At 42.3% G+C, this 13,205-nt stretch overlaps 1 protein-coding gene across 9 annotated transcripts in view; it reads left to right on the plus strand.

Moving 5' to 3' along the window:
- The window catches only part of Prpf18 (pre-mRNA processing factor 18), a 47,785-nt gene that overhangs the window by 15,960 nt on the left and 18,620 nt on the right, over positions 1 to 13,205 (plus strand). For all 9 annotated transcript variants that reach the window (XM_021242059.2, XM_087206811.1, XM_021242057.2 and 6 more), the window contains 6 exons: positions 211 to 324; positions 3,013 to 3,159; positions 4,827 to 4,895; positions 6,056 to 6,196; positions 6,330 to 6,401; positions 7,538 to 7,693. In XM_021242059.2, the coding sequence (XP_021097718.1) occupies positions 211 to 324; positions 3,013 to 3,159; positions 4,827 to 4,895; positions 6,056 to 6,196; positions 6,330 to 6,401; positions 7,538 to 7,693 (699 nt within the window). The remainder of the gene's footprint in view (positions 1 to 210; positions 325 to 3,012; positions 3,160 to 4,826; positions 4,896 to 6,055; positions 6,197 to 6,329; positions 6,402 to 7,537; positions 7,694 to 13,205) is intronic.

The raw sequence follows: 13,205 nt of genomic DNA on the forward strand, positions 1-13,205 counted from the left end.
TTCATTAATAGACATCTTTGTGTAGTCTAATTGAAGTGATTGAAATATTTGAAGGATTTTAGATTTCTCTTAGAAGCATGGATTTGAATAATCAGCTTTTTAAAATCCATGTTTCAGTTTAAGGTAAAATATGCAAACTGTTTTAAGATGTTCAGTTTTTTTCCTCTTCAAAAGTTAAATAATGTATTGGGCATTTGTTTCTCTTTATAGGTAATCAGAAGATTGAGAGAAAGAGGAGAGCCAATTAGACTGTTTGGAGAAACTGATTATGATGCTTTTCAACGATTAAGAAAAATAGAAATCCTCACACCAGAAGTTAACAAGGTAAAGAGTCAAACCAGAACTGGAAAAATACATGGTATCACATAAACTAGGATAGCTTGGAGTTTGATGGATGGCATTATTACAGGCAAAAGTGGAAAAATAGTTACTGCTGCTGAAGGTAAGATTTCTTTAAGAAAAAAATATATATCTTAATCATACAATTCAGTACATTTTGACAGATACAAGTATTCATAGAACCACTACCTTTACCAGGATACAGAAGGCTCTCATTACCTCAGAAAGCCCCCTAGTGGTCCTTCTGAGCCAGTTCTCATATTCCTCCTCTGTCACCATTGATTAACTTGGCTGGTCCTGGTATTTCAAACGATGCGCTCAGTGTATGTGGTGTCTTTTGCTCAACATAACGTTTTTTAGTTTCATCCATGCTATTGCAGACGTCACTAGTTTCCTTTTCATTGCCCCCTGATAGTCAGTTACATGAATGTACCACAGATTGTTTTATTTATTAATTGGACTGTTACCGTTTTGTTAATGGATTAAGAAGTTCTTTATTCTAGATTACGCCGTTTGTCAGGTATACAGGTCTATTTTGTGAGTGTTTTCTCTTGGTGTGTGGCTTATTCTCTTAATGGAATCTTTTGCTGAGCAGTTTTAAATTTTGATAAAATTCAGTTTACTAGCTTTTCCTCTTATGGTAATTTTTTTTTGTTTTTTGCCTATCCCAAGGCCTCTAAAAAATACTCTTTTATTTTTTCAGGAGCTTCATAGTTTTAGCTTTTACATTGGAGGCTTTGACCTTGTTTTATGGTTCGGTATGTTTTTGCCTTGTTTATGCAGTTCTAGAAATGTCAGTTACGATAGTTTTTTCAAGTCTTCTGTGGCCTCTAACTTGCTCTGTCAGTTACTGTGAGGGACAGGTATGGTTATTTGTGGCTGTGTAACAGTCCACCCCGAATCTCAGTCCCTGAAATGTGGCAGTTGGAGGTAGTGTGTCATTCTCACAGCTGTGTGGTTTGATTGGCTAAGCTGGGCAGTCTTCTGCGTGGGCTCTGCCCTGTGATTGCAGTTAATGAGGGTGTAGCTGACGTCACCTGAAAACTCCCTACGGATCCTCTCAGATGGTGCCTCACTGCTCGGATGGTGCCTCACTGCTCGGCTGGAACAGCAGGAATAGCTGAGGGGCTGGTCAGGCATCTCCTCTCCATGCGTTTTGTTTGCTGGCTTGCTTTCCTGACTGCTTGCCTTATTCTCGGGCAAACTGCTTTCCTGCTTCACTTCTCGGCATTGCTGTTCCAGTCCCATGGCACTGTCAGTTGCCTGAGCGCTTTCAGTCCTCTGAGTGTACAGTGATCACTTCCCGTGCTCATGATTCCCTCCCCTGTGCCTGGTTCAGTCTGTTCTTATCCTTTCACACACCTCTGCATCTAGCCATGGTCCCAGTCAGAATTACTTGCTTCCTTTTCTGTACTCCTTTAATAAAGTTTTGTCTGTGCACATTTCTCTCATCCTGTTGGGCTGGGGCTGTTCAGCTTTTGTGTGTCAGGTCTAGGGCTTTGCATAAGAGTGCAGGACTGAAAGGTCTGGGTTCCGTTCCAGGAGCATAATTATTAATTGTGTGACCACTGACAAGTTTTGATCTGCTCTGAGAGACCTCGTTTGTAGGGGAGAGGCAGTGGCATTTTTCTCACTGTGATGTTGAGAGGATTAAATGGAATAATCTTGGGGAACCCCTAGCCTTACACATTATACCTAACAAGTACCCCAGTCAGTGTTTGGTCAGTTGAAAGTGTTTTGAGTTGAATGTTTACGGAAGGACAGCCCAAATTGACCTGGTGCCTTTAATATAATAATGTGAAGAGTTAACGTTTGTTGGATGCTGACTGCCTCGGTGACTTGAATGTTCACTGTACACTTATTAACACATTTAAATGACTTGATATTTGCAAGCCTTTTGAAACAGTCCTATTATATAGTAAATGTTGAAAGAAATTTTAAACATACAGAATGGTCCTAACAGCTGTACATCATAGGTGGTATTATTCATGTGAGGCATGCAGAGGGAAGGGGTGTTGTCTGAGTGCTGGAGTCCCACGGAATTGAACTCGGTGACCTTCACTCCTGGCCACAATGCTGAAGCCATTCCGCAGCCCATGCGTGACTTTCATCTCTCACAGCTGATTTTCATTCATGTTGTGGAAACTGAGGCTTCCTCTTTTTTTTAAATTAAATAATCACACCGTGGAAATGCATGGAATGTGGAATTTGCCAGGTTGTTAGAGATGAAGTCGAGAGCACACAGAGGAGACACCAGCTTTATTCCACAGATACTTGTGACTGATTATGGGGCTCAGAGTAGTTGAAATGAGGCTGGATGTTTAGGTGACCTGGGAAAATGGTGAGGGGAGTCCAATGGGGGCTGCTTTCATTCCCACATAGCCTCATTGGACAGTTCCGACTGGGTGAAGATACCTGATTTGTTGCTCGGGTCTGTTTTATTTCCTGTCCATCTGCTGGCGTTGTGCATACATTCTCCTAGGTTAGATATATTGTAGGAACTGACTTGGACTGGCAGTGATGACGGTGCTATAGACAGTATAATAAATGGACTCATTACTTGAGTCCACAGTTTTGCCATGTTCTTAACTTCTTGGAGAGAAAAATGCAATACAATTGTCATTAAGGAATACAGTGTCCTAGTAGGTGTTCTTTCTCTCCAACCTTTCATAGGGCTTGAGGAATGATCTGAAAGCGGCTTTGGATAAGATCGATCAGCAGTACCTCAATGAAATTGTGGGTGGTCAGGAACCTGGAGAGGAGGACACACAGAATGACTTGAAAGTCCATGAGGAGAACACCACGATTGAAGAATTAGAGGTAATCCCTGTGTGCACGCGTGCATGCCCTGCATCCCATCACCCATCCCCAGAGTGCTCACTGCAGCGCATGTTGCCCTCTTGGGCCAGCGCCATGGCTCTTCTTTGTTCTGTGCTTTCGTTCATTTATCCTTCTTCTCACTCTGTTCATAGCCCCCTACTCTTCCGTTCAGAAGTAGCCATTGTAATGTGTTTGATGAGCGTCCTTTTGTTGCTGGTATTCTTGTAAAGACTACAGTGTAGCATGTGCATAGATTTCTGATTTATGTAAATAATATTGTGTTGTGGTACTCTATTTCTTTTTCAGATCATTTTCTTTATTAGCACATGTATGTGGCACTTCATGTTCCCATTCCTTGTGTGGAATTGGTGCATGTACATAGCATGTTACTCCTGCTTTCATCCCCTCGCCACCCCCTCCCTCCTTCTCTGGATCCCCTTCCCCTTTGAGAAAGATCTGTGTCCCTGCTTCCTATCATCTATCTTTTATTTTGTTCTTTATTTGTATTTTGGGTCTCTACTCTTTATTTTTTTACTTTTTACTTTCTGTTTTGTTTTTTTCCACTTTATTCTGCTTTTGAGATCCATCCTTGATGCTTTAGGTACATTTAATCCTTTGCTTGCAGTTGCTAAATATCATGACTTTCACTGCATTTTACTTTTTGTCCCTCCATAATGATGGACAATTGTATTGTTCCCAGCTCAATATTGACCACAGTCAGCTTTGTGGTGAACAGTTTTTGCAAAACTGTTGTGGACTGAAACAGCAGGATTTGGGATTTATGCATGTATATTTAACTTGTTGAGTACTGCCACGTTGCTCTCGGCAGGGATGTTCCTACCCACACCCCCGCCAACAGCTTGTGAGCACTTACATCCTTACATCCCTGCCAGCACCTGGCAGTGTCTTGCTTTAATTTTACCACTGTGTTGAATGTGGAATGATATATATAATCTTACTTAAAAAGCAGTGTTGTATCATGTAATTATCTAGCACGTTAAAAAAAATTTGGTTTAAAGTTTTTTAATGCTTAATAAAACATAAGCTGTTATTTTTCTCTTTCCTGTAGTTTCTGGTTCTTGCGCATGTGGCAGTCTGAAGAGTGAGATCATAGTTGAGCAGGATGTCATCTTAATCTTCTCCTTTCCCCATCACCTGTCTCAGGTGGTCCCTGCATTTCACTGAAATAACTGGTTTGGTCAACCAGTTATTAGACCGGTCCTCCCTCCCTCCCTTCCTTCTCTTTCTTACTTTTTTAAAAACAGCTTTATTGAGATACTTGCATACTATGCAATTTATCCATTTAAAGTATACAATTCAGTGGGTTTTTGATACATTTACAGGGTGGCACAACAATCATTCTAGTCTAATTTTAGAGCATTTTTGTTTCTCCCAAAAGAAATTTCATATCCATTAGTGGTTACTGTCTTTACCCTCCCATGCCTTTAGACACATAAAAGACAACACGCTTTCTAAATAGAAGTGGCACATCAGTGTTTGGTTTTTAGCATGTCTAGAAGTTGCCGCAGGTTTTTATATCAGAGTTGAATGCTGCCTGTGACAAGGAGCTCCGTCTGGTCTGGGGCTGCTCGTGTCCATGTGTTCAGTGTCTGCACGTGCTCAGTGTACTCTGGGTAATGAGTGCACGTGATGTTCCTCTTCTTCAGGCCCTGGGAGAGTCTTTAGGGAAGGGCAATGATCACAAGGACATGGACATCATTACCAAATTCCTGAAGGTCAGTATCTTTCGCGAGGGGAGGGGAGAGGAAGGCATTTTGAATACTTAAAAGCATGTCTTGTATTTTTGTACTGTCAGATGTTTAAGGTCAGAGAGGGACTTCTCAGTAAACATTTGTGTGTATATATACTTTGTGATATTGCTGTGTATTTTTATGTAGTGGTTAATGAAAGAAAATGTATGTTTATGTTTTCATGGCTCTTTTCTTGAAAGCTGATTAATTGAACATGTAGGAAAGAATTCCCACAGCAGAATATACAAGTTTGGAAGCATTTCCTCACTTTGGGAAACACCCCAGGAAGGTGTGCAGCACAGGGTCCCAGAAGCCTGAATGAGAGGGCAGGGAAAAGAGGGAAGGGCATTGGCAGTGCACAGGGAGGTGCATCTGTCGCCTTGGGGGGCTGTCCCTGTGTTCAGTTCTGCACCAGCATTTCTGTCGTTAGTGGGCTAGAGTGCGGGCAGTTCCCAGGTGCTCTTTAATGTTTACCCACAAACTGAGCTCAGAATAAGATTTCAGTGCAGGGAATGCTTTTACTTGCATTTCCATTTTAAAATAAGATAAAATAAATAAATAAATAAATAAAATAAATAAATAAATAAATGAGGACACAGCACGGACCGAGACACAGACAGTCGTCTTCGTCTGAGTGACAGCTCTCCTGTGTAGGTGAGATGGGATGTGTGTCCGCCTTAGCCTCCACAGAAATTCAGATGGGTGTCGCTTAGACACTTGGATGCCACGGGCTCTAGGATGGTTTTCTGGGGTGGGATTAAGGAGGAAGGGAATGGATCACAGTCTGTTTTATTTTTGTGCCTGTTTTTCCTTTGTTCTTCATTAGGTGATTTAGTGAAAATTTTTAATTGAATTATTGTCTATAGTACATGAGTAGAAAGTCTAAATGCTATAATATATGTGGAAGACTGATGAACTATACAAGTGAATATGATATACTATGGATGATAGATCTACATTGGTTGCATTTTATTTAATAAACTTCAGATAGTTATTTGATAGTATTTTTTTGAGTAAGTGGATTAACTTGAGCCAGGAACATGATACACAGACCAGGGGAGTTTGTGACTTGGTAAAATACTTACTTTGAACTTACTGAGCCACTGGGTGGCGTTGTAGTCTCAATGTACCCGTTCTCTCAACAGTTTCTGCTTGGTGTTTGGGCTAAAGAATTGAATGCCAGGGAAGATTATGTGAAGCGCAGTGTGCAGGGTAAACTGAACAGTGCTACTCAGAAGCAGACTGAGTCCTACCTCAGACCACTTTTCAGAAAGCTCCGCAAAAGGGTGAGGTTTCCAGAACATGGTTTTATTAACTAGTTTTGCAAATTAGAATATGTAGATGGAGAATAAATGACATTTATTTTTCACCTCACATAGTAGCTACTAAAATGAGTTATGCTTTTTTTTTCTTTTCCAGAATCTTCCTGCTGATATTAAAGAATCAATAACAGATATTATTAAGTTCATGTTGCAGAGAGAATATGTGAAGGTACATTTTAATTATGCTGTGCATTGGCATTGCTATGAGCATATCTAGGTTACTGTGTAATGCAGTGCTATTTGGGATGGGAGAATGTTCCTTAATACATTAAAGAATAAGTACTAAGTCAACTAGTAGAAAAAATGCTGTTCTCCATTGTTTTCTCAGTGCTGCTGTTAAGCATTGACTGACAGCACTTCTGTCTGCAGCTGTATTTCCTTGGTCATTTTGAAGTAGGGTGAAAGGTCCTTCAGAGCACAAGCAGTGTGAAGCAGTGTTCTTGTGAATGGGGTTGAATTTTGAGGTTTATAAAGGTTAGTTAGGGTTTAAAGCAAGCTCTCTCATAGAAACACTGTTGTATAGATTCATTTCCCAGACCGGCTCTAAAAGCCCCTTTAATAGTAATATACCTGAACGTGCAGGCGATAGAGTGGAGCCCGATGCTCCTTGTCATCGTATCGGAGAGTGGCCAGGGCGCCTCTCCATCTCTGCAGCACTAGCGGACCTCTGCGGGGTGCCCTTCTCCTGCCTTGCAGTGTCTCTGCTGTGGAAGGTGCTGGGAGCGCGGGCAGCAGTGGGAGAGCAGCTGGGCACACAGGGCCTGCGGGGAGGGTTTGGAAGGTAGTGGGGGCCGCTGCTGTGGTAGAAGGGAGAGCTGTGTGCTGGTACCGGGGCGCGGAGTTGAGGAGGGGCTTCTGGCTATGCCTCCAAACAGCTGGAGGATTCAGCACAGCAGTCCTGGTGAGGGGAAGAAGGGACTGCTGGTGACTGGACAGCTTCTTTGATTAGAGCATTAGGCCAATGAGACTAACAGCCAAAGGGGCGTCAGGGCCCCCACGGAGTTTCTGTTAGTGTATCAGGTCAGCTACCTGCCAGTTCCAGATCGGAAATGTATTTGTTTCCACTGCACAAGGCTTTGAAGGAATACTTGTCCTTTTTACTCACAACTTTAGCTTTGGTTTCTGTTTCCCCATGGGCATTTGTGGGTCCCAAGCAGGGCAGTCACTTCATATTTTAATGTCTTTTATTTGAATGACAGGAACATAGTATTTTCAAAATGCCCAAGAGGGGAACGAAAACTGTCATAAAACTTTAGACTAACACAATATTTGTTTGCTTTTCTGATCTGTTAAACTTTCCTTCAGGCGAATGACGCTTACCTTCAGATGGCCATTGGAAATGCTCCCTGGCCTATCGGAGTCACCATGGTTGGCATCCATGCCAGAACTGGCAGGGAAAAGATTTTTTCCAAGCACGTTGCACATGTATTAAATGATGAAACTCAGCGGAAATATATTCAAGTAAGTAGTCTGGGGGGACGAGATTTGCCATAAATGTTCCTAATTCCCAAACTTAAAAGTCTTAAGAGCAGCAACAGAATCGCAGTCGCTCCTCTCCTCTGTGGAGGTCAATCTCAAGACGCCCGGCGGATGCCTGAAAGAAATTAAACCTGCAGATAGAGGAGGACTCCTGTGTAGTGAGTAGGACACAGCACAGCAGGGTGAAAGTGCACTTTTGGTAAACACATTCACTAGAAGTCCTTTGGCTTTTCTGTGTGGTGGAAGACAGGGTCAGGTGTTACACTTTGATTGTCCTAGCCCAGAAATAAAATTATTGCAGTTTGCTTTGAAAAAAACACACAATTTGGGAGTTCAGTGAAGAGCAACAAGTTGAGAGGATTTCCTAAGTCCCACTTTACTTTCAGTGGGGATCCAGTACCTACTAGGCTAGAAGGTATGGGGAGCAAAGACAGGGCTTCAGTGCAAATAACCACTTCGAGGAGCAGTAACAAAACTCTTGTAATTGCATGGCTAGGTCTAAAATGTTTGCAGTTATTTTCTTAAAATTGTACATATCTCATACAAGCTTGTTAGCACTGCTGTTGGGCAAAACTTTTCTGAAAATGTGAAGGAAAAAAAAAACCAACTATAATCTAACTTTGCAAAATTGTCATAAATCCCAAATTGTTTCTGCATAATGACTTTTGTTGGATGGTAATTCTAAAATTTGAAGATGATACTCTGGAAGTTTACTTCAAATTTAAAGTTTGCTTAAAATGCATAAAGTGCTTTCAAATTTTATGCCAGAGAACAGTCATTACCGTATTCATGAATTATCTTGTTTGTATTTTAGTTCCAAGTGCCAAATGTTAATTTTCGTGTCATGCTTTATGCTTCATTCACATGCATTAGCATTTAAAATATTTCATCCTGCCTTCCCAGAGCCACTTGTGGGCTTTATAAATTTCAAATACACTTGTGCAGATTCAGGCACATTTCCATTTCTTCATAGCCACCAGTGTCTGTATTAAAGGCAAAAGCTTTTAGTCGAAGATAAAAAGTTACTTGGTTTTAACAGTAGAATACATTTCATGGACCACATCTACCCCACGGTCAGAGCTGTAGCATATATGAATTCCTATATTAGATGCATTCTCTGGAGGACAACAGTCGGTCCTGTGACCCTTGTAGGTAGGGCGTAGTCAGGGTCTCATGGCTTGCTGGCTGAGGCGTCAGTGAGCAGTAACAATGGGTCCACGTCACCTCAGGTGAATGCTAGTGACACGTGGCAGAGTTTTTAGTGACCTCGGTACCTTCGTGGCACCATGCAGGTGCAGCGTTAGGTGCCAGTCAGTGCTTCACCTCTCTGTTGTTAGAGTCACTGTTGTCACAGGGCGGGAATTTAGTTGTGTTTTTAGACATTGATTTTCTTTTTATGAGAAGGTTTGATCTTGGCTTTTTAAAAAAATATGCTTCCTTATTTTTAAAACATTGGCACCAAATTTTAAAAAATAAACATTGCGTGAGGATGAGCAGTAGGCCAATTTGTGATCCTGTGGGCCACAGCTTTCTGAGTTGTGGTGACTGTGTAAACTCAGATCTTCTGTGCTAAGATATTTGCTAAGGAAGTCATTGTAAAACTCATTTAACTGAGTAATTATTTCTTTTAAAATTGAGGTATAGGACCAGGGATTTAGCTCAGTCCCAATGAGCCTGCCTTGAAAGTGCAAGGTCCTAAGTTTGATCCCCAGTACTGGAAAAAAAAAAAAATTAAAAATAAAATTAAAATTGAGATATATTTCAGTAAATGCTGTAATGCTTGATGTGCACTACTAACCTTAGCCGGGTAGCCCCATGACTCTTGATATGTGTGACGTACACGAAGCCATGAAGCGAGATCTAGATCTAGAACGTTCCTGGAGCACCCAGCAGCTTCCTTCACATCTGTTTGCAGCCAGGGCGCTTCCTCCCAGCAGCAGTGACCTCTGTTCTGATGTTGTTACTGTTCAGTTTTGCTTCTTCTTGGACATCATGTAAATGTAAACTTGGAACATGTGGAGTAGTCATTTTTTATTTGAAATGCTGGTGTAATATCTGTTTCATGAAATGTGAGAAAATGATTCAGAAGACTATTTCACCGGAGTATGATTTCATCTTTTGGTTTTTATGCAAACCTCTGTAGATTTAAACTATGGAAGTTGTTTGAAGTGTTCTTTCTCATAAAAATTAAGACACCACAGGGGTTTCTCACCATGTGGATCAAAGGCAAGTTGCAGAGCTTATTAGCTCAATTCAGGTCTGGGGTTGGATTTAAATTGGTGGTAGTAGCTTCTAGGACTTTGCTCACTGTACCAAAATACAGATAGGACTGTTAGGCCCAGGTATGAAAGCTTCTTTTACACAGAGTTTAGGAAGCTCTGGATTATGTAGAAAGTGTTACTCAGTCATTTCTAGACATCTGTCATGAGGAAGAGAGGGTGGTAAACAAGGAAGATAGAGCAAAATGCACGTCAGAGGCTGGTTGACCCCTGCCAGCCCTCCTTCACCCTTCTTCACCTACTGATTTTGTGAATGGCATTGACATGCTCCCTCCTCCTCTGGCTTTTGCATAGGCTGGCAGTGAGAGGGACCTGGAAGGGTGTTTTCTCACAGTGAACAGGTGTGGGCTGCGTGTTTTCCTGGTTCTTCCCTCCAGAGCTCCTGGAGGTGCCACACCCTTCTGCCCAAGGCCTAGGTGACAGACAGGTACCCTCTCCCTTGCCCTTCAGCACTCTGCTGGCTACAGCTTCTGAGGGTACCGTAGTCTGCCCCTTGTTCCCCACTCCTTTGTAAAGTCCTTGGAACTGCTGCTGTCACAATATCCGGTCTGAGTGTCCTTTTTGTCCTGCCACTGTCCTCTGCAGTATACACAGAGTAATTGATGTGGGTTGTGTTACACAGATTTCTTTGGGGGTTAGAAGATTAAGGAATAATACTCATTCCAAGTAATTTTTCTTAAGCTTTTGCTATTACAAAAGGAAAAATATTCTGTAGTATTCTCCAGCTAATTGTTTTCAGTAACCCTAAATTTTGTAAATTCTCTAGTAAGACAGTATTTCAACATTTCATGTCGGGTGTGTATGCGCACACACATTCGTAGCTCAGGTTTGGCGTTTCACCTACATTCGCATTTGCACATCTTCTTTGTCCGTAGGACGTTTGCAGATTTCTGCTGTAGCCGTGTGTTTCCAGAGTTACTCTGTTGGAAGCAGTGGTCACAGCTTGGTGCGCTGTGGTTACTGGACATGCTCCCCGGGCACCGTGCTCATGCTGTGCGGTACATGTCTGTAGGTCACGTGGCTTCAGGCTATAGCCTGGCATTCTTGGCTTTGACGAACCATTTCCCAACGGTAAATTGTTGCATGGTAAGAACCACAACCCATTTGATACTTTGTGGGGTATTAACACAATATATTTTAGAGAAAAATGCTGCTAGCATTTATCTTTTATAGATACCACCTTTTATTTAGCAACACAGAACGTCAGTGTGTTATGGAATCCCGTCTTGAGCAGTGCTGATCTAAACTGTGCTGTGCTTTTGTTTAAGATGGCAGCTGGCCGTGGTGGTGCACGCCTGTGATCCTGGCACTTGGGGGAGGCTGAGGCAGGAGGATTGCTGTGAGTTCAAGGCCAGCCTGGGCTACGTAGTGAGTTCAAGGCCAGCTTGAACTGTAAAGTGAGATCCTGTCTCAAAAAAAAAAAAAAGATTGATTTGGATTAGTAAGTGTTTAAGATGGCAGCTTACTTGATAGGAAATAGGCATTTTAATATATTAAATCTTACATTTCTCAACCACATGCATAAAAAAAGGCCACAGTACCCTCCACAAGGAAAGACTGGTGGTCATGTAAATGTCATCTTTCCCCAAATTAGAGAAAAGAAGTAGGTCAGTTACAAAGGATCAAGGACTGAACTGCTGTTGTGGCTCCTCATTAGTGCCACTGGAAAGTGGAGCAGTGCCTTTGTGATAACGAGGGCAGGAATTAGTTCCCTGTCCTTCTGCGCCCTCAGTGGAAGGTGAGCACAGGCTGATGGTGCTTCTGACAGGTAACGTCTCAAAGATGTGGCCTCTAAACATGTGTTCTCTGGGGTCATCACAGCTGACGCCTATGTAGCATTTACTCTGTGCACTTGACAGGAGCAGTGTGTGGTGGGTGTTGTCTCCCTGCCCCATAATCGGGAAACTGAGTGACAGAGACGCAAAGCTTCAAGGCCCTGCAGCCAATAAGTGGCGGATTTGGGGTTTGGACATAGGAGCCTCGGCTCTAGTCTGGTCCGCTGCCTCTGTCCTGGGACTGAGGTCCAGCTCAAGGCAGGGTGAGAAGAATCTTGGAGGTGAAGGAGAAGGGGCTCCCCAGGATGGTAGCAGAACAAGGGGGTCCAGACTGCAGCACAAGGAAAGATGGGTGAGATTATACAGACGGTCAGTTTGGTCCTGTGTCTCACTGTTGGAGAATAGTCAGAAAAGGAGAAATGTGAGGGTGGGAGTGGAAACAGAGGTCCTCATAAGCAGAGGGCTCTTTGGTACCCTTTACCAGGTCAGTTCTGAGTATTGGCTTCGCACAGAGCTGTGGTTCAAAAAGGACATGTATGTTCACGTGTGGGACCAAGTGGGCGTGGTATGAGTGAGTGAAATCCTCTGGCTTCGTGGTGGAAAGTTAGTGGGTGACACATGAAACAACAGTCAAGCAGAACCAGCCTGGACTGCATAGCAAGGCCCTGTCTCAAGAAACAAAACAAAACAAAATAAATAAAATTTTAAAATGAAGTAAAAAGTCAAAACACCACCAGCTTTTAAGCTATTTCTCACTGAGCTAAACTACATAGTTTTATCTGCTTAAAAATCCACAAATAGTTGAAACTGAAATCCTGAGGGACAAATTGAAAAGATTTGTTTCCAATTGGAAAGTAGCTACATGTTTTCCTGAGATCATTCACCTTTAAAGATCTGCTGTGTGCTTTCAGTCTCTGTTGCACACATCTCTTGTCGTTTTCTAGGTAACTGTCTATGACTGTGACACTGAGTTTCGTCCCTTTTGGCAGCTAAGTTTCCAGGCAGAATATTAGCACTGTACAGTGGGACCTCAGTTCGTGAACTTAATTCTTGCTATGATCCTGGCATATTTGCTTGCAGTTCCATTGCCACTAGAAACGTGGACAGAATTAAGTTTGTGAACCGAGGCACCACTGTGTGTTTTTGTATCAGAATCTACTTAGTGAGTGTAAAGAAGCAAAATAGAGCTCTATAAGGAGCCAGCACCAAGATTTCAGCTTTTATAATGGAAAATTGCTTCTAACGGTCTTCCCATCAGCCAGCCTCCTCTGTGCTCCTAGCAGTTCTTGCCACGTTCTGCTGCTGACAGAGCCTCTTTGTATTTCATCGAGATGTTTTCTTTCCTAGCTTTGCCTCTTCACCTATTTCATCAGGAAACGTAAAGATGCCAAGTTAGAGACATTACATGTATTTGTGAGCCTACAGATCACAAGTCTGTGT

This window comes from Heterocephalus glaber, unplaced genomic scaffold, assembly GCF_053883595.1.
Source record: "Heterocephalus glaber isolate CG9 unplaced genomic scaffold, H.glaber_assembly_v1.0 deba00000738, whole genome shotgun sequence".
NCBI classification, from domain to species: domain Eukaryota; kingdom Metazoa; phylum Chordata; class Mammalia; order Rodentia; family Bathyergidae; genus Heterocephalus; species Heterocephalus glaber.